General features: G+C 37.0%; 2 protein-coding genes across 2 annotated transcripts in view; one reads left to right on the forward strand and one right to left on the reverse strand.

Annotated features, from left to right (window-relative positions):
• PLCZ1 (phospholipase C zeta 1) overlaps window positions 1-13,880 on the reverse strand; it is a 46,366-nt gene extending 32,486 nt beyond the window's left edge. Inside the window, exons 1-2 of the mRNA XM_044227374.1 lie at window positions 13,752-13,880; window positions 1,926-2,157 (exon numbers count right to left, since the gene is read on the reverse strand). Coding sequence (XP_044083309.1) covers window positions 1,926-2,157; window positions 13,752-13,862 — 343 coding nt within the window. The 5' untranslated portion in view covers window positions 13,863-13,880. The remainder of the gene's footprint in view (window positions 1-1,925; window positions 2,158-13,751) is intronic.
• A 1,915-nt stretch (window positions 13,881-15,795) lies between these two features.
• CAPZA3 (capping actin protein of muscle Z-line subunit alpha 3) lies at window positions 15,796-16,695 on the forward strand. Its single transcript, XM_044228339.1, has one exon. The coding sequence runs from the start codon at window positions 15,796-15,798 to the stop codon at window positions 16,693-16,695; it is 900 nt and encodes a 299-aa protein (XP_044084274.1).
• The last annotated feature ends 10,368 nt before the right edge of the window (window positions 16,696-27,063 follow it).

Below are 27,063 nucleotides of genomic sequence, written 5' to 3' on the forward strand. Positions count from 1 at the left end.
AACATGTCACTTCCACCACCCCATTATCCTTTTCTATTTTTTAGATTTATCAACTGCAGGTAACTGTGCCAAAGTAATTTTTTTTTTTTTTTTTGAATACTCACTACTACATCAGTGCTACTCAAAGAGCTTATCTGTGGACTGGTTGTTTCCAGCCAGCAGTTGCATAAAGAGCTTGAGCCAAAACACAAATCAATTCACTACTTCTTTAGATGAAGTTTTTGCTATTAAAAAAGCAAGTAGTCAGCTAAACTCATCAGCCATGCTTAGTGATATAGCTGTTTTACATCCTGGTGCATGCTCATTGTCTTGTTGCAAACCTGCAAAAATTTTAATAGTGATCACACCAAACTCTTACTAGTACTGCATTCAGTCTTACCACAACAACTCTCCAAAATCTTTTCATGAAAATGAGTCATGGAGCCCAAATCCTAATCATGATCTGCAAGACAGTCGTGATTTGATCTGTCCAATACTTTTCTTCACTTGACCTCAGAAACTTCTCCCATTTTGTCACATCACGAATTCATTCTCATCATTTCAGTCTCAGCTTGAAGGTCACATCCTCAGAGTGGACCATTCTAAACACCCAGCCAGAACTAGTCTTCCTGGGTTGTTTATTCTCTGTCACTCTCAGTATCGAGCATTCTGTGCAATCAGGCTTTTAGATATTTATTTATTGTCAATCTCCCTCACACCCCCATCATTAACATAAAATCTAGTTTGTCTTATTCTTCATAAGGCAGTATCCCCAGTCCCAGAAGCAGATTTGGTTGCCACAAATAAATATTTGAATAAGTCATGAATATATGACTCAACGAAGAAATTTTTGGTTTTGTTAGAACCATATTATCATATATTAAACACTGGTATGTTAACTAGCTTTCAAAGGCAGAACTTGAACTTTCACACTTCCCTTGCTAAATAAATATTCTGAGCTATTTTATTAATTTGTGTACAGCTAAACACTACACTTTGATGGTTTTTTTACATAATTATGTGAATATTTTATTACATTATGTCTTTATTATTTCATTTAAAGATAAGCATAAATGGAAAAAATGTGAAGTGTTTTACCCATTAAAAAGTGGAAAGAAGATGAAAAATTATATGACTCGTCATTAGCTTTAATGGTCATTTAATTCAAACCAGATGACTAGGGACACCTGGGTGGCTCAGTCGGTTAACATCTGCCTTCAGTTCAGGTCATGATCCAGCCCCATGTCAGGCTCCCTACTCAGCGTGGAGTCTGCTTTTCCCACCCCCTTCTACTCCTCCCCCAACTTGTGCTCTCTCCCAAATAAATGAATCTTTTAAAAAGTAAAATAAAATAAACCAGATGACTATATTCAAAAATGAAGGAAAAGTGAAAATTTTTTAATGTTTATGATATGTTATAGACAATTATGTGTATAAACAATGAAGAAAGTAATGATTTTATAATATTTTACTTTTTTCTTAGAATAGTTTTCACTTAGCTTTAATACTTCTATATATTTTTCAATAGTATAATGTATAAATATAAAAGACTGACTATTATTTGGTGTTTAAGTTATTAATGAAAATGAAGACTCTTTCATCACAGTACATGTAACAGATTCTCATCTTTCATCACAGTACATGTAACAGAATCTCATCTTGCTTTCCAGGCCTAAGGTCATATCTGAACACTTAAGAGATATACCAAGTTTAAAAAAAAAAAAAAAGGAAACTTGTCAATGAAGTAGGAAAGAATGTAATTGTTTTTGCAGTGCAATTTTCTAAAAGTACATATGTAATCTCTAAAATAAAGAAATAAAATTGTCAATATTTTACATTATCTAAAATAAATATGACCAATCCAAAAATTTCATTTTGAGAACTATAATTCATAGAAAAATACTTCACATTTAGATATTTGAGAAAACTTTAAAATGTAAGCATACCTTCTTCAATAGGCTCATATTTTTGAATGATCTCAAAAGCACTATTTTTGGTCATGTCAAGTGCATACTGTTCTTGTATCAAAAATTGAAGCAGATTTTTCTCGAAAAGAAATTTCTGGTTTTCAGAATATGTGTTGAAAATCTCAATAATTTCTTCTCTGTGTGCCATAATTCGATAAATTGATCTAAATTCTTCTATGGTGATTCTTCCTTGCTTCAGCCTGTCATTAGCCTACTAAAAAAAAATGACTGGTGGGTTCACATTGTGAATATAAAAAATACAGAAAATAAATAGATCAATGTATTTGTGTAATATATTTAACAATTAATACTTGAAGGAAGATGAATCTTACATTGGATTCTTAATCTCAAATAAAGTATATAAAACTGTATGAAATTATGCCAAAGTAGAAAAAGGTAAGTGGAAAATCACCACTTAAAACCCAGTGGCCATAGTGGGAATGGAAAAAGGTGTGGGAGATGATGAGGATTCTAGGTTGTTTTTCAATTACATGTTTCCTTTTTCTCTTCCACTCGCCTTCAGTACCTTCTTTTAGCCATGTGAGATGGTTTGTAATCCCATGCCGCTGATGTGCATAAACATCAGGGTAAATCAGAGACATTCAAGGTCATTGTAAACTTCAGAAGCTGTAGGAGTGGTATTAGCACTACAGTAACTACAGTAGCTACGTAGCATCTAGAGGAAGTGGAAGGTACATAATCATTGAAGGACTGGGGGCAGGGACCAACAAGGTGGGTTCTGGTAAGAAAGAGTGGATTCACCTGGCTCTTCTGGAAAATTCATGCTTGAGCTTTATGAAACAGAAACAAGAAAGTGGGCTGTGTCCAGTTGTTAAAAGCATCAGAAATACTGTGAGATTCTGAGTAGGAAAACAGCTAGCAGAAGTAAAGGTATAGAATAACCAGTTAGGCATGACCAGTTGGAAGCAATGGAGAACAGCAGGATGGAACAGAGAAGTGCAAACCAGGTGGGAGGTAGTGAGTACAAACTAAAGAACAAGGATCAGTGAAGTTATGAACAGAGAAGTCACGAGGACTCAATGTATTAAAATGTTATATGCCTTGAGGAGAGAAATCAGGAATGTCTAGAGTTGGGGAAGAGTTAAAAAACAACAACCAAAAAAAAAACCTAGTAGAATCACTTACAAATAGAAAACTTTGGAGAGTAGGCATTGCACTTACAGGGACCCTTAATTTCAAATGAAGCTATTTATTTATATTTTAACTTTCTCCTGACATTGCAAACAGCTTGAGTATAAGGAACATGTGCTGAAGGGCCATTATACTGTGGTAAAAATCTGACAATTTGTAAACAGTTGGAGCTAACATTATATCCCTAGCCCCAAAGTATGTGGGATTTGGGACACATAAATTAAACTCTCTGAGCTTCCTGCTCTTCATCTGAAAAATGGGATTTTTCACTCCCTAAGTCATCAAGTTGCTGTGAGGACTGAAAATATACAATAAATGGTTCTTCTAGATATCAGTATATTGCTATGTCCTATCAAGTTCTGCTTCCTTCACATTATCCAGTCTATCATCTAATCTTTGGCACTTTTGCCCATGAAATGAACCTCTAACGGTTCAACAGCAGAAGTTCAGTGGTAGACCAGGTGGTTGGATACGAGGGATCCAAGAGGCAGTCTGAGCTGGGAATCAAATATAATTCACAAAGGACTATGAATCCATGTATATGGAGCAGCACGAGGAAGCAGGGACTGGAATGAAGCCCCAAGTGCGAATGAGATGAAAATAAGCTTGGCGGAAAAGCTGGGATCTGTTCTTGTCAAATTGGGCCCAGAGCTCATTCAGTGATAATAGCACCTTAAAATTACATATGCTTAAATAATTCATATTATCAATTATCTGAGTAGACTAACAAGATTCAACTTACTATTTTTAAATTCTGGATTAAAGCCAATGTCATAGAATTAAATTTATTTTATTTTAGCCCCATCCCACTCATAATTTGTTATAAGATCTTTAACAAACCCATAAAAGAAAAGTGTGCCTGTAATTCCTGCCAATTGGTTATACAAAACCGTGTAAATTAAAAATTACAGTCCTACTAAGTAGCAGTATAAAATAAAATACATTATCCGCTAAGTAATGAAAGTTTTATTACTCTCAGGCAAGGTTTAAATTTGGCCATCTGACTTGTTCTGTTTTGTTTTTCCCAAAAGATCAAAGTTGTCCTCTGATACTAGAAAAAATTAGAGATGTAAAGTTCAAACAAAATTCCACAAATCCAAATAACTGCTCCTTGATCCAACCCAAAGGAGTTTACAGTCAAACATTAATTCAATTACCAAAAAATAAAAACCACACCGAATAGGTCAAAATTATATTACTGAAGATGGAAAGTTTTAATTTTAGTGGAAAGAGAGAAGGAAAAGGAAAGCAACAGAAGTCAGTAATGAGGGAGCCTGGGTAACAAAATCAGCAGTAGGGGAAGCCGGAGAAAGGAAAGTGATGAGCAAGAAAGACTCAAATCTGAGAACTGACACACATAATAGCAGCAAAACTGACAGAGTACCAATGTATTTATTTAATATTTCCCCTGTAGGAGAAAACTGGAGCTCAGAACTCTTAGGTCAGTTGTCCCCAGTCCCACAGGCAGGGTAGAACAGGATTTGAACTAACTCCAAAGCCACACAGAGAAACATCAGGAAGAAAGACGTATCAGTACACCATCATGTATACGGACAGTATATAAATAGAAATAAATTGTGTAAGATACAAATCTGATTCCATTAACCACCTGTTAAATTGCTCACTAATTTCTTTTTTGTCTTCAAGACAAAACCTGAACTGTATCATGTTGGTATCCCAGATCCTTTAAGATGTCTCTGATGGTGTCTGCTCTAATCCTTTTCTTTCTTGTACCTCACACTTTGGGTGCTCTGAATTAGTTACAGTATATATACCAAACTATCTTGCTATTGTTTCTTCTGTCTGGAACACTTCTCTTTCACTTCCTAACCTACTAATTTTTACTAATTCTTAGAAAAGTATCCTCCTCTAGAAGTCTTCCCAAATATTCTTTTCTGTCTGCCCCAGGCCACATCAGTAGCCCACCTCTGGGTTTTTATAAGACTCTGAATCTTCTTCTATAATTAAGTTTATTACCCTGGAATGAAAGCTTTCCCCCCACCCCTCTAAATCCCTTCTAGAATTGCCTTGGACAGAAAGCTTGCCATTTGTTTCTTATATTCTTAGTACCTTAAAGAACAAAATAATGCCTGACAGAAGGTATTAAGAACATGATCTATCACCTAAACAATTTTATGATTCTGGTGACATCTGTGCATTTAAAGGGATAAAGAGTTGATATATCCCTAAACCTAGGAAGAATAGGGAAAGATATTTTTAAATATATATTACTAAAAATATGCAAAATCTCGGGTCCCACTTCAGGGAATACTACAGGTTTTAGAAATGTTACATATTAATCATTTATAAATACAGCATAAAATAAGAGCAGTGAAGCCATTTTCCTCTTGTTTAAAAAAAATTCATTAAGTGGTTAGTCTCTACAAGGCATTACAAAAAGAACTTTACCAAACAACCCATTCAATGTTTACATATAATTTAAAAATATATGTCTTACCATAAGACCATGAACACCACGAAGTAGGTATTTTATCCTTTTTATTCCCAATGTTTAGTACTGGACCTCCCCTAGCATAGCTCATTAGTGACTATGTTTGAATGAATGATTGAAAACATGAGTATAAAAAAACATATTAAATTGATTCTATTGATATTCTGACAGTACGCTTTCAGAAAACAGAATTAAAGCTTTTCATATTACCATTTTCCCTTGCTCAGTTTGCTAGTAAAAAGATGAGGTGTCACTTAAAATAAATGACCTCACAAGAAAGTTGAGCTATCAAAACAGAATTCACTTTTAAATTAAGATGAGGTGTTTCAAATTTGTCTCCAAAATTACACTAAAAACAGAGTATTCAAAATATATCACAGGAACTCATATGACCTGCCACCTTTTCCCCCAAACTCTGACATACTAATTTAAACTGCTTAGAAACTCTATCTTCTAGCTTCCCTTTCTTCCTAACTAAATATGTGGATCAGAAATAAAATTGGGTACTAAAGATGTAAAGGCAACACCTTATCAGTGCCTCTGTACGCTCATATTCTAGAAAAGGAAAGCTGACATGAAAGTGTTACAATGGAAACTTTATACACAACAGAAAAAGGAAGTTGGGCAATTCTTCTTGGAGACAAAAGAGGGTCTCTATAGAAGAGACAATCCTGGAGCTGAACTTTCATTGAGAAGAAAGAATGGTTGCCTGAAAGTGAGGAGGAAAAGGGTTCTTCTAATAGTTGGGATCAGAGCAAATAAACACATGAAAGCACAAAACAGGAGTGTGATTAAAGAAGATGTTAGTGAAGCTACAGTGAGTGATAAGGATAAAGCCAAAACTACATCCTAGAGGCCCTTGGATTTCACACTGAGGCTCTCAGACATCATTCTCAACCAGTGACTGACTGATGAGCTATAATGAGGGAAATCACATAGTTTTTTTTAGAAAAATCATTCTGGCAGCTAATACACAAGGTAGGATTAAAAACAAGGAACCAATTTATAGGGCTATTCAAATTTTAATGGACATATCAGTTACCAAGGGACTTGCTAAAATGCAGAGTCAGCTTCAATATGTCTGATTCTGCATTTCTAACAAGCTCCCAGGGGATGTCAGAGGTACTAGTCCGAGGAGCACACTTGGAGTAGATAGCAGTTGGAGACCAGTTGACTTTGTGTAGGAATAAAATAGACCTTAAAAGATTTGAAAATCTCATGTGGAGGTAAGGTAAGAGAAAGAGGCTGGGACTCTCTTGGGTTTCTGGCTTGGATCGCTGAGAGAACGGTGCTGCCATCACCAAGAAAAACGAGAAAGACAGGTTAGAAAGGAAGGATGGTTTATTTTAAACGCAAGAAAGGTGAAGTATCTTCATCCAAGCCAAGACAGCCAGAAGACAACTGTTTGGGATGGGACGTGAGGATTGGTGTATTACAAGAGAAAACACAAGGATTTTGCAGGCAGACAGACCCAGACATGAATATCCACAGTAATATGACATAAACAAATTATATCAACGTTCTTATCCTCAATATCTCTATGTGTAAAGAGAGGCTAATAACAACTTCCTTGGATGTATGTTAAAATAACATATGCAAAAACCTAACACAGTGCCTAGAATATGGCAGGTGATGAACAAATAATAGCATGCATGGCTTTGTTGTTCAAGATGGAAGACGTGTGCTTTGTTCCCATTAAAGTGGTAATGAAAGTCTTTGAAAAGCAATAAGGTGGTGACTCAGGAAGCTCCAGAACTCACCTCCTCCCATGGACATACCAAGTCTACAACTACATATGGGACAATTCCCTCTGCAGGAAATCCAAAAACTAGTTCATTGAACTAACTTGCCTACATATTGGGCAAAGGAGAAAAAAAAATCTGTATCAAAATAGGGCAGAGAGGCTGAGACGTAATCTGTCCACAAACGTGGACACAATCAGTCCACAACATGGTGACATATAATTGGGAGAGAACCCACAACTCTCTGCTTCTCCCTGAGGAGTGAGGGCTTTGGACCCAACTTCTAGTCCACAACTTTTAAGACTTCTGCCTGAGAGGGAGGCTCCCGAAACACCCAGCTCTGAAAGCCAGCTGCAGCTTGTGTCAGCAAGATCCACAAAGACCCACTATTTACAATAGTAAATAGTTCTTAACAGTTCACAAGGACTCAAGGTGGCTCTCCTTCCAGAGTCCAGCACAGGGGTAGCCGACTACCATGTAGTTTTTCCCTGAAAGAGGTCTATATGCTTATCTTAAAAGCTACAGCCTGAGAGTCATGCTTCTGATCCAACACAGGTATAGGAGCAGACGGCAATCTTCCCCGGAGACCAGGAAAGCCCGCAGGTACCATCTTCATGTTTTCTCTCCACCTCCCTCCAGATCACCAGCATCTCCCTGAAACAAGCTTGTGCACACATCTGGCACCCAGCTTTTATGGCTGCCACTCAAGGGATGAAAATCCCTTGACAGCCTGGATCTGGTAGCCAGTAGGGTTTGTGCTCACAGGTTCCGCAGAACTGTGGCAGACAAAGAGAAAATCCTTGGCCAGTTGTCCCCCTGGAAATTGGTGCAGAGGGAGTTGATAGAGACACTCACTTCCAGTCTTTCTCTGATAGAGGTGTATGTATGTGCTTTACAATCTGCCACCTGGGGGATCGGGCTTCTAATCAGCCCACATGTGGGCGCTGACTGGGATCCTCCCCTTTGGAACACTGATAGGTCTTGGCACTCCCTCAGTGACTGGGAGCCACTAAGAATAAAGTAGGCTGCTTGGACAAAGTTTGAAAGCCAAACAAAAGCTAAGACTGAGCTGAGCAGTAACTATCATCTTCCAAATGAGGCCACTCCTTCAAAGGTAGCAGTGGCTGTTCCATCGAATGCACGGAAGCTAACACAGAGAGTAAAAGAAGATGAAGAAACAGGAATATGTTCCAAACAAAAGAACAAAACAAATAGAAACAGACTTACATGAAACAGAGAAAAGAGCTTTACCCGATCAAGAATTCAAACAATGGGGGCGCCTGGGTGGCTCAGTGGGTTAAGCCACTGCCTTCGGCTCAGGTCATGATCTCAGGGTCCTGGGATCGAGTCCCGCATCGGGCTCTCTGCTCAGCAGGGATCCTGCTTCCCTCTCTCTCTCTGCCTGCCTCTCCATCTACTTGTGATTTCTCTCTGTCAAATAAATACATAAAATCTTAAAAAAAAAAAAAAAAAGAATTCAAACAATGGTTCTAAACGATATGAAGATTACTCAAAAAAATTAAAAATAGAACTAACTACCATATCATACAACAATTCCACTTCCTGATACTTATTCAAAGGAAATAAAATCACTATTTTGAAAACGCATCTGTACCTCCATGTTTATTACAATTTTATTTACAATGGCCAAGGCATGGAAGCATCCTAAATGTCTATCAATAGTTGAACTGAGAAAATATGAATAAGATATTATTCTGCAATACTAAAGAAGGAAATTCTATAATTTGTGACATCATGGATAAACCTTGAGGCCATTATGTCAAATGAAATAAGTCAGAGAAAGACCAATACTATATGATCTCACTTCTATGTGGAATCTAAAAAAAAACTGAACTCATGCATAACAGAGAACAGGTTGATGATTGCCAGAGGCAGGGTTGATAGGGGTGGAAGAAATGGGTGAAGGTGATCAAAAGGTACAAACTTCCAATTATAAGATAAATAGTTCAATATAGATATATTGATATAATATATCTACATATTATGTAAGATATATATTATATAAGATATATTATATATGAGAGAGATATTATATGATATATTATATATTAATTATATATTATATAAGATAGTCTAACTATAAGATAAATAATTCCAAATATAAGATAAACAAGTACTAGAGATAAAGTGTACATGATGGCTAACATGTAGCCATCTAAGACTGATGTAACTAACACTGATGTCACATATATAATAATAAGTTCTGGGGATGTAATGCACAGTCTGGTAACTAAATTAGCAATACCATATTGTATATTTGAGTTATCTTAGAAGATAACTTAAGCTAACCTGAGTTATCTTAAAAGTTCTAATATGAGAAAAATAAATTTGTATCTATGTGAACTGATGGCTATTTACTAAATTTGTTGTGGGAATAATTTTTCAATATACACATATACCAAATCATCATGTTGTACACCTAAAGATAATATAATGTTGTATATCAATTGTATCTCAATAAAACTGGAGAAAAAAGAAAAGTTAATAAAATTGCTCAGAATAGTATATAAAGTAAAAAAAAAAAAGAAGAGAAAATTGAGAACTCAACTTCAAGATAACAGCAAAAGAAAAAATGATGATAGGACAGATGGAAAAGGAATGATTAGAAATTTTAAAAGAAAACTAGAAGAGAGTGATGTCTTAGAAGTCAGAATGGAGAGTAGTTTAAGAAAACAGGGATAAATAAAATGCAGAGAGAGCCTAACCATTGTATTTACCATTTTAAAAAATTGAGGTTTTCAAGGTAGGTAAAAAGGCAAAATGTATTGCAATGAATCATTGGAGAAGTAGAGAAAGAAATGTGAAAGATTCTTTCAGTTTAACTGCTAAAAGAGAGAATGTAACATTTAGAAAAGGATATGGAGCTATTTGTTTTTGAGATTAAAAATAAGCGTAGACTGTGGAGGACCTACTAAGGTAAGAAATCATAAACTTGAGAGGGAACCAAACAAAAATATAAGTGGCTGAGTTAACCCAAGTTGCAGATTTGTAGGGCAGAGGCGGCAGAGCTATACTTTCCCTCCTCTCTCTACCTTTTAACTCTCAAACCACTCTACATTGTTGCCAGATTCATTCTAAAATTTGCACTATCTCCCTACTCAAAAATTTTCAATGGCTACCCATTGCCTATAAAAGTAAATACAAATTCCATAGCCTACCACTCAGGATTTTTGTCATCTGGCCATGCCTAGCATTTGCAGCCATTGCTCACACTCCCTTCATGCATCCTACATGCAAGTCATGGTTCATTACCTTTTACTCCCCAAGCACTTCTGGCACTGTACCCTACACACTGCTTCTCATTCTTCAGGGACCAACAAGAATGCTACCTCTACAATGGCTTCTTTTATGGAAGCCCACGTTTGGGTCTCTGTCTCCTCAGATTCCCTGTATATATCACCCATGAAATTTATTATAATCTGCTTATAAAAGAGTTATTTCTGAATTTCTTTTCCTTCTGATGAAAGACACCACTTTATTAATTTTTCACAATCCAAAATTTCTGACAGAATGCCATCTAAATCTACATACTATCGATTTAATAATGGCTATTAACTGCTTAGAGAATTTGAAAACTTAAGGTAAGCCCAATAACAACATGAACTTTTAAAATTAAGAAGGATGTTATTTCATACTCAACTACAATCAAGAAGGTAATCTCAGGCTAGCAATGTGTGTTGAAATGACACATGACATTTCCTATAAAACATCTTGTGTGCTACAAATTAAAGACAATAGTAAAGCAATAAAGATTTTTTAACAAAGAGATTAAAAAATCTTAGGGAATTGCTCCTCAAGTGATGACTCAATAATTAATTTTGTAAAATGAAATTTAAGAATATTTTCCTAAGGTCATGAAGGTACATTGTCTTTACTTAAATTTCATCGTAAATACTTACCCAATAAGGAAATAAATTCACATCAGAATTTATGCCAGCTTCTTAAGAAATCAATAAATATAATGCAATTTTCTATATATTTTGAACAATTATGATTGTTATAACTTCACCTAATATTTATTGAGAGCTTACTCTTTGCCAAGCCTGCTACTACACATTCACAAATATTTAATATTCAGCACAATCCTCCAAAGTTAACTAGATCGGTATCCCCATTCTGCAGATTACGACGTTTGCTCAGAGAAACTTCTGATTTGCCAAGCACTACACAATTAAGATCTAGTGGAATAAACAATCTCCATGCCTGTTGAGCTTGCCAATAACAACAGCCCTGAAACACTAGGAGATTTTGGTCACCAAAATGAGATTCATTATGATTCATTTTATTTTCTCTGGCTACAAGGTGTACCCATGAAGTGTAGAAAGATAAACATCAAAAGTTGAAGCAAAGCAGTCCACTGTTGAAGCAGCTTAATTTCTAGCTACCCAGAAAATTCAGTTGGCTAATACACCTTCCCTTGCATTCTATTTAATTAACATTTTAATGCATATATGACAACTTAGCCCAAGAAAGCAAAGTATTATTTATTAAAGGGCCCTTGGGAATTACTTTAATAGATAAAAATTGCTGATCCAGATCATCAGCCTTGTTTATAGGCAATTTGTGCTTTAAATTATTTGAGGTCACTTGAAAGAGGCTTTGGGAAAATTCTAAGCAACCTCTGCCCCTCTAATTTTTATAATTCACGTTGTTTTCACAACCACTCCAAAAAGGTTTTGCTAAACAAAACAGACCTTCATTCCTGCCATGTCCAAATAATCGTCAGTTTCAATTAAGGAGCTATTTCTTTACTTGTTATAACTGCTGCACATTCTACATAATACTTATAAATATGGCATGCATTCTACTCAAGTGCATTTCAGGTGCATATCTTTATTTTGCAGATAATTCAAAGCAATCTGATAATCACTGAGTAAGATTTATCATATTTCACATTTGATACAGATTTAATACATTACCTCTATATTATATTAAATGTGAATTTTATTAAACTAGAAAGTACATAATTGTTTCCCCCTTTGAGTGACACCACTGGGGGGAAATTCTATATGTAAAGATCTTGCACAAAAACTTGTGTTCTTTAGGTCTGGTATTAGACATGAATTGATTAAAGTTCTGATAGCTTATGGCAGCACAGGCTACTTGCATTCACCAAAGCAAGCTGAAATTCTTGCCTTTTACTGCAAGCTCTTAAGAAATATATATATATATATATATATATATATACATATATATATATACACATATATATATAATATATAATATATATATATTTGAACCTCCTCTTTGTGATTTATAAACTGGGGGCTAAATCTTACTGAGAGAAGTACATGATGGGGCCTCCATTGTCTCCCATGTCTCTGCAAGTTTCTGAGCAGAGGCACCAACAATTTCATCAGAGCTAGCCTTTTGAAGGACGTTTGTGTAATGAAAAGATAGTATCTCCTTCCATAGGAAAGAGTAGGTTTTCTGGGCATGATAATAATGATAATGACACCCTCCTGGGCAAAGACAAGGTAGGCTCATGGCTCATAATAAAAGATGCGGCTTCCTTACGCTTGCAGTCCCTCTCTGGTAACACAATCCACCGCATATGCATGTGTGCACAGGCCCTCTTCACATCACACTTTGGGAACTGAGCCTGGGAGAAATGGCACCAAAATGCTGATTCTCTTTCAATTGCTATTTTTGTGAGTAACAAGTTACTTTTCCTGAACCAGAAACCTGCCTCTGCCATCATCCATGAAATTATATCGGGCTAACTGATTAGCTTGCCAGTAGATAGCACAAGCTTCACACTTGGCAATAATAGTAACGTTTCAACATAGATTGTGATCTGGGTAGTCACTTTCAAAAAACACTATCAGATTCAGGATTTCTCTCTTCCTAACTATCTGGATTGGCCAATCTAGTATTCACTAAGAAATCTGCCATCTTCCTAATGCAAAACTCAATTGAATGCTAGACTTTTCCTCTTCTAGTTATGATCTTTCCCTCCAACCTCTAGTGAAAGAATTGAGTCAGGTTCCCTCCCTACTGATTCTTCTTCAAACAAAGAGAAATTGGGGCATGATTTTCTACTTTGAGGGGAATAAAATGCCATTTTTCTCAAGATTATTCATTCCTTCAATGAATTATTAAGATCAAATCCATTTACCATTTCATCAGTTGTATGATTTTGATCTAATCATATGACCAATCCTAATCTTATGTGAACATTCCTATATTCAGTTAATAGTGCTAAATAAATAATCTGGTATTATTTCAAATTTTATCACTAACTCATTTTGCCCCCTACCTAAAGTCTCTCTTTCTTGATTATGACTATATTTAGCATAATTAATTGCTTTAATTCTCAAGAGATTAATTTTTCATAGGTATTTTCTGCAGAAAGCATCCAAGTAGCTATTGACATTTCCCTATATTGAATCAAGTCCTTCCTAGGGTAGGGTACACTGGGAGCAGATATCATCTCACCTTGAAAATAGATTTCACATGAATATAATTGCACGGAATACTTAATTTTTCAAGTAATTTGTAAGTTTTGTCTACGTTAATTTTTCCACCTCTAAATTCATCCCGAATCATCGTCAAAAACCATGTATGAAGCACAAAAACAGAAGTTAAGGAAATTCTCACAGAAAATTATTAAGTACTTAAAATGCCTAAATAAGTATTTGATTTCTCTTCAGTTTAACATTTTTATTTTTAAGGGATAGACTGCTTAAGTAACAAGATAATTCTATGATATATAATATTTACAAGGAAACAAAGTAGGTACTATTCTGTAATAAAAATATGAAAGGGCATATATAACATAAAAAATTACAAGAAAAAAATTGAGAAATCAAGTTATTATTGTGGAAATATAGTCTGTTTCCTGAAGACCTGGACTTGGGGAACAGCTGGGCTTCAAGATGTCCCTGTGACTTGACCTGTCTTTCAGCTTCACTTCCCTTGTTTGAAAAGTGGACAAATTAATACTTAAGAAGGTGGGGGCATTAAATGAATTATTAACACATTATTGAACACAGTTTCTGCTACTGAGTGTTCAAAACATAGTTACAATGTCTGATATTAGTTAACATCAGTTAATTGCCCAACTACACACACGCTAAAAAAAAAGTCACATTTTAAGTGCTATCAAAAAAGAGTTAAAAATGCCATGCTGAGTGTGTATATTTGGTATGGATGAAAAAACTAAAACAAGTTTACTTATCATATACAGATAACCTACAAAAACTAGGACACTTCAATTTGAAAAACTACGGTTAAGAATTAATATGAACTTTATAAAATCATGAAAGATATTGGTAAAAAAATGTTCAAAAATCCACTCAATTTCAGATTGTTAAAGCTAATGAAAGCCCTTAAATGTGAGGACTATGACTTAATATGGCAAAGCTCGTGTTCTTATAAGAAAAAGACAGGAAGCTAGGAAATTTCAGAAAAGCTTAGGACGGATGGAAGGAAACAGTTTATACTTAAATGAGAGAGGCTTAATTTCAGGACTCTTCATAAAGAATGAGAGGGGAATCATATATAACATAAGGGAATAAAACAAGAGAAAGAAAAGAGGAACAGAAATGACTTCTGAGTGGATATTTGCTCTCCATATTTTCATGACCTGTTGTTCCGTTTCTCCTCGCTTAGAAGTCTCTCCCCATTACGTGTTGTCACAGGTTCCAAAAATAGTTAACTCTGCCCTTTGTAGTAAAGGAATTTCTTGATATTCATCAGCTGTTGCCTCTGCCCCTTTTCTAGAGAGAAAGCAGAAAACACAGTGGTTTGTGCCCTTGTTTTTTGGAGATAGCTTAAATCCCACAGAAACCGCATACAAGGGGTGCTCCCTGCACGTCACTGCCCTTGGAAGTTTCTGGCTTCTTACTGCGTTCTGACCAGCTTCAAAGCCTCAGTGTTTATAAATGCAGCATCTTCTGCTCTTTGACATTTTTCTATCAATAGCCTTCATATCTTGTTTTTATTTTTACTATTTGGTCGGCCCCCCTGAAACGTTTCAGCATAATGTGCTTCCAGTGGGTTTGGGGCAAGTATTCTGAGGGACTGAGGATAAATCAATGCCACTGTGGTCCCCGAAGGTGGAAAGGGCTGCCAAACATGCTCTAGGAATTCTAGGCTGCTTCTCTAGATCCCTGGCAGCATATAATGCACAGAGACAAACCCCTTCTGAGGAAGGCTGTTCAGGAAGTTAAGTTCTTAAAATCTTCAAAATAGGTACAGCTGGTTGGCTGGGTACCACGCTGTCAGGTGACTGTCATGTTTTTCTTTGGGTCTGAACACCCATTGTGATATCATCAAAAGTTCCACACTTCACAGAGAAAGCTTCTTTATGACTTCATCAGGAGACTCAGAGCTTGCCAGACAACCTGCTTTCATGGTTAGACATAGTAATCTTAAGCTTGAATGTTTAACACCTTGATGGGAAAGGTGTCTCATGGAATGTTTTCTCATCCTTTGAACACTCTTGATTTCAGAAGCTTTGCTTCTGCGGCAACGAAACATGTCACGTAGTACGTTGAGTAGGAAAGAGAAAGAAAGAGTAATTCGCAGACTGTTAATACAGGCTCCTCCAGGGGAATTTGTTAATGCCTTTGATGATCTCTGTCTGCTTATCCGTGATGAAAAACTTATGCACCATCAAGGTGAGTGTGCAGGCCACCAGCACTGCCAAAAATATTCTGTACCACTCTGCATCGATGGAAATCCAGTACTCTTGTCTCACCACAACGTAGTGGGTGACTACCGATTTTTTGACTACCAAAGCAAACTTTCTTTCAAATTCGACCTGCTTCAAAACCAGCTAAAAGACATCCAAAGTCACGGTATCATTCGGAACGAGACAGAATACCTGAGAAATGTTGTTCTGTGTGCCTTAAAACTCTATGTGAACGATCACTATCCAACAGGAAATTGCAACGTGCTGAGAAAAAGCGTGAAAAATAAGGAGTTCTTGATTGCTTGCATTGAGGACCACAGCTATGAAACAAGAGATTGCTGGAATGGCCTTTGGAAATCGAAGTGGATTTTCCAAATAAATCCATTTCTAACCCAAGTAACAGGAAGAATTTTTGTGCAAGCTCACTTCTTCAGGGCTGTCAACCTTCATATTGAAATCTCCAAGGACCTGAAAGAAAGCTTGGAAGTAGTTAACCAAGCTCAACTGGCTTTAAATTTTGCGAGGCTTGTGGAAGAGCAAGAGAATATATTTCAAGCTGCAGTCTTAGAAGAATTACAGGAGTTATCAAATGAAGCCCTGAGAAAAATTCTACGAAGAGATCTTCCAGTGACCCGCACTCTTATTGACTGGCAACGGATACTCTCGGACTTGAATCTGGTGATGTATCCTAAATTGGGATACGTCATTTATTCAAGAAGTGTGTTATGCAACTGGATAATATAAAGGATTGCTCCTGATAATTGTCTCCATCTGATTTAGTTGTGTTTCCTGGAGGGGTGCTGGGATTTTCCTAGAGTTGAGAAGCCACTAGAGGTGCTTATCACTTGAAAATGCAAGCTTAAGTTATGGAAAAGTGGAACAAATAATTTGAATCAGGGACTATTAACCAATCAGGCAAGAAAGGGGTGATGTAAATGTGTTTTGTGGTAGCAACCATCATCAAGCCAGAGATGTTTATTAGAACCTAAAAGAGCTCCATAGAATGTCGCACCCAGAAGTGTTATAAAGGCAGCCAAGGTTAAGACTGTGTCTGTCTATCTGTCTGTCTGTCTGTGTAGGAATGACCTTTGACTTTCTTTGTAACTAGAGAAGGTATGCAAATGAAATCACTCTGCAAGTGATACCTCATATAATTCAGTTCAGTCCCCAAGACAGTGCGTTTCCAGCCCCGAGACAGTGGGTTTCCATAAGTGACGTTAGTGTTGGATATTCTGTGAAACCAACAGATATCCAAAACCTACCTCACATGAAGGACTATTAGTAAACTTGGATCCACCCCGATGCCTGTCTGTGCCCTCCAACAAGTGGGATTACTCAAATCCCTGGGTTTTTCTGATAGCAAACATGGTCTTTGAAAAATCAACTCAAAAAGCCTAACCTCTCAAGCTTATGGCAGTCAAATTCTTGTGAAGTCATCCCCATAAGCATTTATAAGTGCTTATTTCATGCCAGGCCCTGTGCTAAATGATTTGCACACAATTTTTCATGATTAGTCTGGCACTAGTAGTAACCCCATGTTACGTGAGATGAATCTAAAATTTCAAGTTGTTTAATTCACCCAGGCACATAGTAAGTGACAAGTATGTCCGACTCTGCTTTTAACCTCTAGAGTATGACCACTCTCCCTGAAGGCTTGTTTCATTAAGAGTTATGAACTCTACAATGATTTAGGCAAGCATTTCCCCCAAACTGGAACCAGCGGACAGCTGTTTTTTAGCCAAGACAAATTACCTTCAGTCACCCTATCACTGTTCCCACCAAGGTTACTGACCACTTGCCTCGGGTCTCAGATTAGTCCAAATCTAAACCTCTCCAGTAAGATTGCAGTAGAGCAGTAAATAGGCCCCATCCCCTAATTCTGACTGGCAAAATACTCTGTATTTTGGATCCATGCTGTTGAGAAAAGATCTCACTCAGGAAACACTGGAGCCGATTAGAATTCCTGTCTCAAACCTTTCTACCTCAACTGGTGATTCTTGGAGAATCTAAGGAGATTTGCCCAGGGTGTATCTTTAAAAATATAATTTCCCAGGACCCATCCTCATATTCTGATTTAGTAGGTAAGAAATCTATATTTTAAACAATTATCAGAGATGACTCTGTTGCAAGGGATCACGGGACCACATTTTAAGAAATATTGGTCCAATCATAAAATGACACATTTTGTGCTTTCTCCTTACTCGATTAAAATCATTCCTTATAAAACTATTGCCAAATGAAGGTCATGTCTATGGCTTCACTGGATTTACTATGCACAGACCCAGGACATGCCTTCATCTGTTACGTTAAAATGTTAAGGGAAACCTTTCTAAAGAAAAGTACCAAAGACAGTTGTTTTCATTGTACTAAAACATACCCATCTGACAAATTATTTAGCAAAAATTTGAATTGATATTATGGTTATATATGTAAGTGTTGATTTGCCAGAACATTCCAGAATAGGACTCAATGGTTTATGGAACAAATCACAGAAGCATTTAGCCCCCACTGAAACATGGGGTTTTTAAAATAATAATTATTGATACATCTGGATATAAAAAGTCACATGCACAAATCATAGAAAATGCTTGAGGTATAAAGCATTTTGGCCTATTTTTTCCTATCCAATTTTATGAAATTGTCTTAAGTATTGAGAATTTACAACATATATAAATTTTTATCCTGTTCTTTTTACATAAACTCCTATATCATAAATACGGTTCCATGTCATTAAAATTCCTTGAGCACATAATTTTAATTATTTACATGATATTCATAGTTTATGCACATAACAAGATAACTATTTCTCTATTCATATATAATTTAAATTTTTAGCATTTTACTTCTGTTATGAATTGGGCTGTAGTGAATATTTCTATGCATAAAGCTTTGCCCACATTGTAGATTATTTCCCTTAAGTTAAATTCCCCAAAACTGCCTATTGAAAAGATACGAACACATTAATGATTTTAATACAGATTGCCAAATTGCTTTCCAGAAAGATTTAACAATTTATAACCTCTTCAGTAGCATAAGAAAGTACGTAGCTCACCACAGTAATCTTGGCATTATTGAATATTAAATGTTTTCTTTGATAGGCAACGAACCTTAAAAGAATACAAAACAAATTAAAAAGGTGCTCATTAACTTATGCTATATCAAAAACTTTCTCACATTGATTTTATTTGGTAATTATTTTCTTTGTATGGAGCTGGCATAGCCAGAAAAATCTACGAAGACACCTATCTGTACCTTTATCACAGAAACAGGCGTGTGTATGCATGCACACACACACACACACACGCACACACCCTATACTTAAACCTACTCTAGTAATAAACATATACACACACATGCCCAGGCATATACACACATACACCAAAAAAAAAAAGCTTCAGTGCATCATTTTATAATATTTCAGTGTTTTCTCCTCCCCACCCCCTCCCAACTGGAATGTAAGCTCTGTAAGAATGGGGACCTTGTCTATCTCAAGGATCTAGTCTGTTACTTGGTAGGAACTGAATGAGTGAATGAATGAATGAGGCACCTGCGTGGCTCAGTGGGTTAAAGCCTCTGCCTTCAGCTCAGGTCATGATCCCAGTGTCCTGGAATCCAGCCCCACGTTGGGCTCTCTGCTCAGCAGGGAGCCTGCTTCCCCCACCCCCGCCTGCCTCCCTGCCTACTTGTGATCTCTCTCTGTCAAATAAATAAATAAAATCTTTAAAAAAACAAAAAGACATGAAACATGGTAGGTTTAGTCGGCCTTAAAATTTTGTAAGTCATCCCTACCTGCTGTCCCTTTAGGAACTGTGTATTCCTTTGCAGACTTCCCCAAGCTGATGTTGTGACCCTTCCTTCTAAGACCCTGGATTGCATTCTGAAACTACCACTGGATGCTTACCACTCTGATGAAAACTTTTGCTCTTTTCCCACTCCCAAATACAGATTTCTTCTCCAACAAGTTTAAGAAAATCAAGTTCTCAAAAATCCTGTATTACTTTCAATTTTACATAATCCTTTGTCAAAGATTTTTGTGCCCTTCCTGTTAGGGGTCTGGTCCAGAGGGCTACCCAATGGATATATGGACTACAGCTTGTTCTACTCAAGCAGAGATTCAGGAGGGGCATAGATTCAGGAGGGGCATAGATTCTTCAACTCCACCCTTACTCCCCACTGCCCCAACCCCGTCAGACTGAGCCCCTGCTGTTCTGGGACATGCCCTAGCCTCAGGCTTGCCTTGAGGCTAAAGCAGACTTCAGTTTTCCTTTTATTTGAACTTTGATCATAGTACACAAAACCCAACTACTCCTTTCTTACTTATCATTCAGATCTTCGATAATCAAATAGAGTTCCTACTGGGCTCTGCATATTTATGAAGCTCCCATAGTTGATAATATTTTAGTGGATCAAGATAAAAAGTACTTTCAGGTCACTGCCACTCAAGCAATTTTTTATTTATCTCACCTTCTCCTCAATCTCCACATCATTACACATCTCAGATTCTGACTCTCTTACTTGGATCATTTCAGCAGCTTCTTAGGATATAGTACTATTGTTGTAAAGGAATGGGTTCCCAGTCTACTGCTTCCTCTACTCTAGTGAAACCTATCTCAACTCGGTATCAGTCTGTGGTCTCCCTCCTGATAAGCAACTTCACCTTTTCAATTGACCCTTATAGCCTTCTTGATAGCCTTTAAATTTCTCTATTCTACTTTAGCTCTACTTCTCCATCATTCTTTTATTTAGTGAACAGCTCTGTCCCTTTACTAAGAAGATGCATACTTTCCAAAAGAGCTTCTACAGCTTCCATTCTCTACACTTAAAAATATATTTATTTTCTTCTAAATAGTCTCCAAATAAGTATATGTTCCTTTCTAAGAATAACTCTTCCACCTGTGGGCTTGATCCTAAATCCTTGATCTTTTGTCATCCAGGCTCTTGATTCTTCAGTTACCTTTTTGGTCCTTAGTTCCTTCCTCTCCCCATCCCATCATGGCTCTTCTCCTCCACCAGCAAGCAGACTCAATTCCAACTAGCCTAAAAGTTTTTCCCCTATAAGTTTCTCAGGTCCTTTCACAGTAAAACTTTTCAAAAGATTATCCTATTCTTAATTTTTTTTTGGATCCTTACCACTTAAGAAATGGATTTAATTAAGAGACTGTTATGTTCTAGGCATTCTACCAGCAATTTCGTCTGCCTCATTGATTTCCTTATAAGAATCATACAACTGGGAATTATTTTTTACAGCTTAGAAAACTAAGAATACTCTTACATAGCTTTGCCAAATTGACACAGCTGGTAAGGGACAGAACTGGGATTTCAAATCAGGTCTGTCACACTTCAAAAGTCCTGCTCTTTCTACAGTATTATGCTGCCTTAACTCTGCACCTTCTGGCTTCCGGTCTAATAGTCTAAGGAAAAGCCATTTTCAAAAGTTTTCAATATCATAATTGTTGATTCCAATTGCCTTTAGTCAGTTATCATCATGGGAGCATGCCTTATTTCTTTATCCTGAAAAGCACTGAATTTCTCAGCATCTTAGTCTCACCCTCCCGTAGTTCCTTTCATCACTCTTCCTCCACTGTACCCTACATTCAAACACAGGCCTTCTCCAAACAGTGTTCCATCCTCCCCCTCAGTCACCAAGGTCTTCAGCGGCCACCCCATTCTTCACAATATTCATCACCATATTCATCAGGTAGGTACAACAGGACTGGAAAAAATTCCAATAGTCACAACCCCTAGCCTATCACAAGCAGATCCTTAAAACAGTATGTTTAATAGCATATGTGTCTTTTTCTTTTTCCTTCTTGGCTTTGAAATGTATTGCCTATTTTTGTCACTAAGAACAGTATTTATTCTAAGAGCCAACCTTGACAACACTCGACTAGGACGGCTTTGCATAAACACATCTCCCAGTTCGAGGCTGACCTCCAAGAATATTCTATGTTGGTGCTACTCCTCCTCTGTCCATTCTCCCTGCCCTTCCCCTCCCACATGCATCCAACCTCAGTTTGCCTAGGCTCTATAAATGAAAAAAGACATCTACTAAATAATCATACAGATGATTCTAACCAAATTGACTTTGGGCTTTATTTTCCAATATTATCTACAATCCTACCTTACAGTATCAAAATCAGTGTTTTCAGAGCTAAACTTTTATTCTTCAGGCATCCTTAACTTCTTTCATATTTCCTAAGATTAAATTAATCATTGAATCTTTTCATTTCTGTCCCTGCAAGTACTTTTCTTATTTATTCCCTCTCTCACCTTATCAATAATTTTTGTTATTTATTCCCTCTCTCACCTTATCAATAATTTTGTTATCATGTTTTCTAACAGGTCTGCCTTCATTTTTTTTTTCTTGTTTTAATCTCCAACCTATTCTATGAAGTTTTGCCAAATTAATTTTCATAAACCTCAACTGATTACTCACTGCTTGATCAAATCTTGATCAAACACTATTAAAAGATGCCTATTAACTAGGGGATGTATTTCAAATTTTCTGGCTTAGATTTCCAGCGTTCTCATGATCTAAGTGCCCTTTCCTCTTCCATGGACCTTATATGACTAAACTGGACTTAACCACTTCTTCCAAAAACCCTCTCTTAGAAGCTTCACCCCGGGTGCTCTGTACACTTCTTAAATGTGAACACCTTTTGTCTAATTCTGCCTTGGTACTTGTCTACTCTAATTTGAATATTAGATGTATGTGTTTGTCCTGTTTCTCTTAATAGACTGAAGGGGAGATTTTTGTTTCTTTAATACACAATGTAGTGGAAATCTATGAAACTTTGGATCAGAATATCTAAGTTCAAGTCTTGAACTACTTACAACATTTGTGACATTAGGTAAGGTGAAAATACATGACTTCTTTGATACTCTGTTCTATTTGTTAAGTGAGGGTTGAATGCACACTTAGCATAATGTTTTATATATACTGTGTGAGCAATAAATAATTGGTGAATAAATAAATGTCCAAGAGAAGAAAGCTCCCATCAGTCTCTCAGGTTGGCCAGGACTTCACAAACAGCATTTCCCAAAGATAAGAGAAATTTCCTGAGAAAACATCCATCCCCCCAAATTCTCCACCTTTCAGGAATTGTAATTTACAAATGCATCTGAGTTGAAAGTATAGCCTTGCATTTTAAAAATCTTTCATAGTGTTGGGCACATAAGAATACAATTCCCACACTCTATTTCCCTGATAATTCATTCTTGATGTTTTATTATACACCATGTGGCCATAGATACCTTAAGGAGGCTCCAGGGATAAGATTTGTCTTCCAAATTTAATCAGTTTGTGCCCCAACAGAAAACAGATGACAGTACAAACTGGATGGTTCAAAGAAAATATAATGAAGAGATTACCCACAAAAGAGGAGAGTAAAATAACATTAAGGCCATTTACATATTTAGGTCAAGGTTAGGGAGTTGCCACTAGAACCTGGGGGGAGGAGTCAATATAATCTGCCACCAGAAGGGCTATAACCATCCGTGAAGGGACACTGCTAGTGTGAGGAAGCCCTCAGAAAGAGATGTCTCTGGAAAAGACTCCTCAGGAAGAGAGGGGGGAGGGCGTAAGTGGTTTCCTTTTTTTCTCCAGCTTCTGTCAGAACTACCCCTTGGCAGAACCAATCAAAAGCTGTAAAGTTTTTCCCGCGAGATAAACACCCACCAGGCAAAGTGGGTGCAAGGCAGGATTTATTAAAAACACTCTTCAGCAAAGTTTCAGGGCTCAGGAGAAGGGGAGCAAGGAAAGTTGCGCTGGGAGGAGGTGGGCACCCTCGGGGGAGGTCCCGCGACTCTGGAAAGCAGAGTGGCGGAAGTCGCGCCCAAGGCAGGGAGAAGGGGGCTTTTAAGGGGTGTCGAGGGGAGCTCAGGGGTCTTTTGGCAAGTTTCCCTTATTCGGATATCTTGCCTGCTCGTCGGGGTCCCATTGGTCCACTGGAGCCTGGGGCGGGAGTCTCAGATTCCCGCTTGTCAGGGTCCCATTGGTCCATGGAAGCCCGGATGGGAGGGTTTTCAGATTCTTGCTTGGGTCCTTGTTCTCCTCTCCAAGCTGAGGTTTTGTGGCAGGGACTTTCGCTATCTTAAGTAGCCCTTTCTTTCTGCCAGCCCAACAAAAGCCAGAAGACAAAGGACTCCGTTAATAGGGTCCATGTATCAGCCTCCCAAGGTAGTAGCAGGATAGGGAAGGAAAGAAGGTAGATTTAGAGGATTAGATGGAGGATACAAGATACACATTCATTCACCTGAATGTGATTTCTGACACGTTATAGGACTTTTATTTTAGTAAGATGAACACCTGGCATTTACTAAGTATATTTGGTCCTTTTGTTCATTTAGAAATGCCATTAGTTTAAATAAATAAATATATTTTATAGAGCTACATAAAAGATGTGTTTGGAAGGATTTCAAGTAATTTTTCTGAATATTTTAGTCCATTTTAACTGCCTTGAAAAGGACAACCTCTTCTAGGTTATAAATGCAGCAGCTTTCCTGAATTAACTTTATTGCATAAATATAATGCTTATCATACTGTTCTTATCTCCCTAGTCACTTTTTATCCTTATTTTAGAATATGTAAAGTGCCCTCACTTTTGCAAGCCCCCATGTTCACGTTCCAAACTCATACAAATAAAAAAGACTTTATTGTGTGAATAGGATTTACTAATTGGACAGATTTATTTCTTTCCTTCCTTAAGAATGTGATCCGTGACCCTAATAGCATGCAAATGCGGCCCTCGGTTCAGAGACAGTCATAGACTGAAGAAAGGGAAAATTCCATAAACATTATATGTGTTTTTACCAGAGGTACCTGAACAGTATCAGAGTGTTTTTTAATGAGTATCTCTCATGTTCACTTTAGTACTTTTTTCTACACCTCATTCTTGGATAAACAAGCTTAATTCAACAGCTCAAATTCTTGTGGATTTATAAAAAATACAGGATTTATAAAATTTATAATCAGGGCTCTTTTGAAAAACTATTATCATAGCATAACAAATACCTAAAGTTTAAGAAGGGCCTATAGCATTTGCCTGGTATTAAATTAGCTATGTCTACACTGATAATCATATGTCAGACTGATTCTTCAGATTTCTAGAAATACTTGAGGGGTAGCCTGGTCTCCAATGCCAAGACCTCAAGAAACAGGAAAATTTGGTGACAGTGGTTTTTTTATAGTTATACATACCACTCAGTACATTTTGTTGGAACTAAATTAACTCCTAGCACACATCTATTTACGAGGAATTTATGGAAAATTTGAGTTAACCTGCATTAACTTACTTAGCTGGGGCCAAGATAAACTTGTAACCCACTTGCCAACATTCAAGTCCCACTGTATTTGTTTTACCCAAGAAAACCTCACTTTGAACACTTCAAAACCTGTAGAACAATCTGATCTTGCTACCAACCCACCCACAGATGAGTTCCAGCTTCCTCCTATGGGACTGCAGTCCCAAGAGCCTCCATTATGTTACTAGAAATTTATTTAACTTGCTCCCCAAATTCTTTTGAGAAATATTTTCACTAACACTGCTTCCCTTTGATCTGATTACTCAATTCCTTCTTTTAAATTAATTTTCAGAAAATGTTTCTTTATAAATACGCCTTGAGGAAAAGGATTTTTATCTTATTTACTTTGGTGATCCCATTACTGAGTTTGAACATAATGAGAGTTTAGTAGATATTTGTTGAATGTGTAAATGAAGAGTTAAATGGATAGCTACACTGAAGGAAGAAAACAAACTCTACTACTGTTTCCTTTACTTTCTTTTTTTTCTTTTATTATTTATTTATTTTATTACATTTTTAAAAATATTTTCAATTCAAGTATAATTAACACCCAGTATTATATTAGTTTTAGGCATACAATGTAATGATTGTTGAATCAATTGCCTTACTAGTCCCTTTAGATAGATACTTTTCCACTAAACATTTTAATTTCCAAAGCATCAAGAGGTGAATGTCAACTTGAAAATGCAAGCACAAAAGATGTCCTAAGGGTTAAAGAGAACTCTCTGGGATCCGATGGACAAACAAGTTTGAAAATGCTATGTGTGCCTCTACTTGGATTCTCCAAGTACATTAATACATTAAAGGCTCTGAGAAAGTACATCACTTAAAAATATATATATTAAGTTGAGTGTTATCTGGAAGTCATCTGTGACTCTTCCATTCCCTGCTCCCACTCAGATCTCATCTATCTGCAAGGTTTGTGAGTTTGACCTCCAAAAGAATATGTACCCCCTCCCTCCATCACTGCTGCCATCACTCCAGTCCAAGGCACATCCTTTCTCTAAGGAGCACAACAATGTCCTCCAAATTGATGTCCCCGCTTCCACTGTTCTTTTTTTTTTTTTTTTAAAGATTTTCATTTATTTATTTGATAGAGAGAGATCACAAGTAGGCAGAGAGGCAGGCAGAGAGAGAGGGGGAAGCAGGCTCCCTGCTGAGCAGAGAGCCCGATGTGGGGCTCGATCCCAGGACCCTGAGATCATGACCTGAGCTGAAGGCAGAGGCTTAAACCACTGAGCCACCCAGGTGCCCCCCGCTTCCACTGTTCTTAAATGCATTCCAGAAAAACAGCCAAAGTGAGCTTTAAAAAATAATAATAATAATAGTCTTCTACTTACCGAAGCATACCAACACATTTAATGTTCTTAAAGTCTAATCTTCAGTATATTGGCCTATTAGGTCTTGGGACCTCTGGCCCAAGGCTCACTCTCAAAACTACCAACCACTGCTCTCCTTCTACCTGATCACTCTTGCATAGGCTTCCTTTTAGGCCTTTTTTTTATACCAAGCCATTTCCTATATGAGGGCCGGTGTACCTAACATTTCCTCTGCCTGAAAACTTACACCCTTTAGCTCTTCTTATCATCAGTTTCTATTCATCCTTCAAACCTTAGTTCAAACACCATCTTCCTTTTTTTAAAAAAACTGAAGTTCAGTTGACACACAATGTTACGTTAGGTTCAGGTGTACAACAGAGTGATTCAACAAGTCTACACATCACATTATGCTCACCACAAGCCCAGCTACCACCTGTCACCATACAATGCTATTATGACATCTGCCACACCACCACTTGTATTTCCTTCA

Source organism: Neovison vison, chromosome 12 (genome assembly GCF_020171115.1).
Source record: "Neovison vison isolate M4711 chromosome 12, ASM_NN_V1, whole genome shotgun sequence".
In the NCBI taxonomy this organism is placed as follows: domain Eukaryota; kingdom Metazoa; phylum Chordata; class Mammalia; order Carnivora; family Mustelidae; genus Neogale; species Neogale vison.

Coding starts and splice junctions, on each gene's coding strand:
- CAPZA3 (XM_044228339.1), top strand. CDS start 15,796: ATGTCACGTAGTACGTTGAGTAGGAAAGAGAAAGAAAGAGTAATTCGC.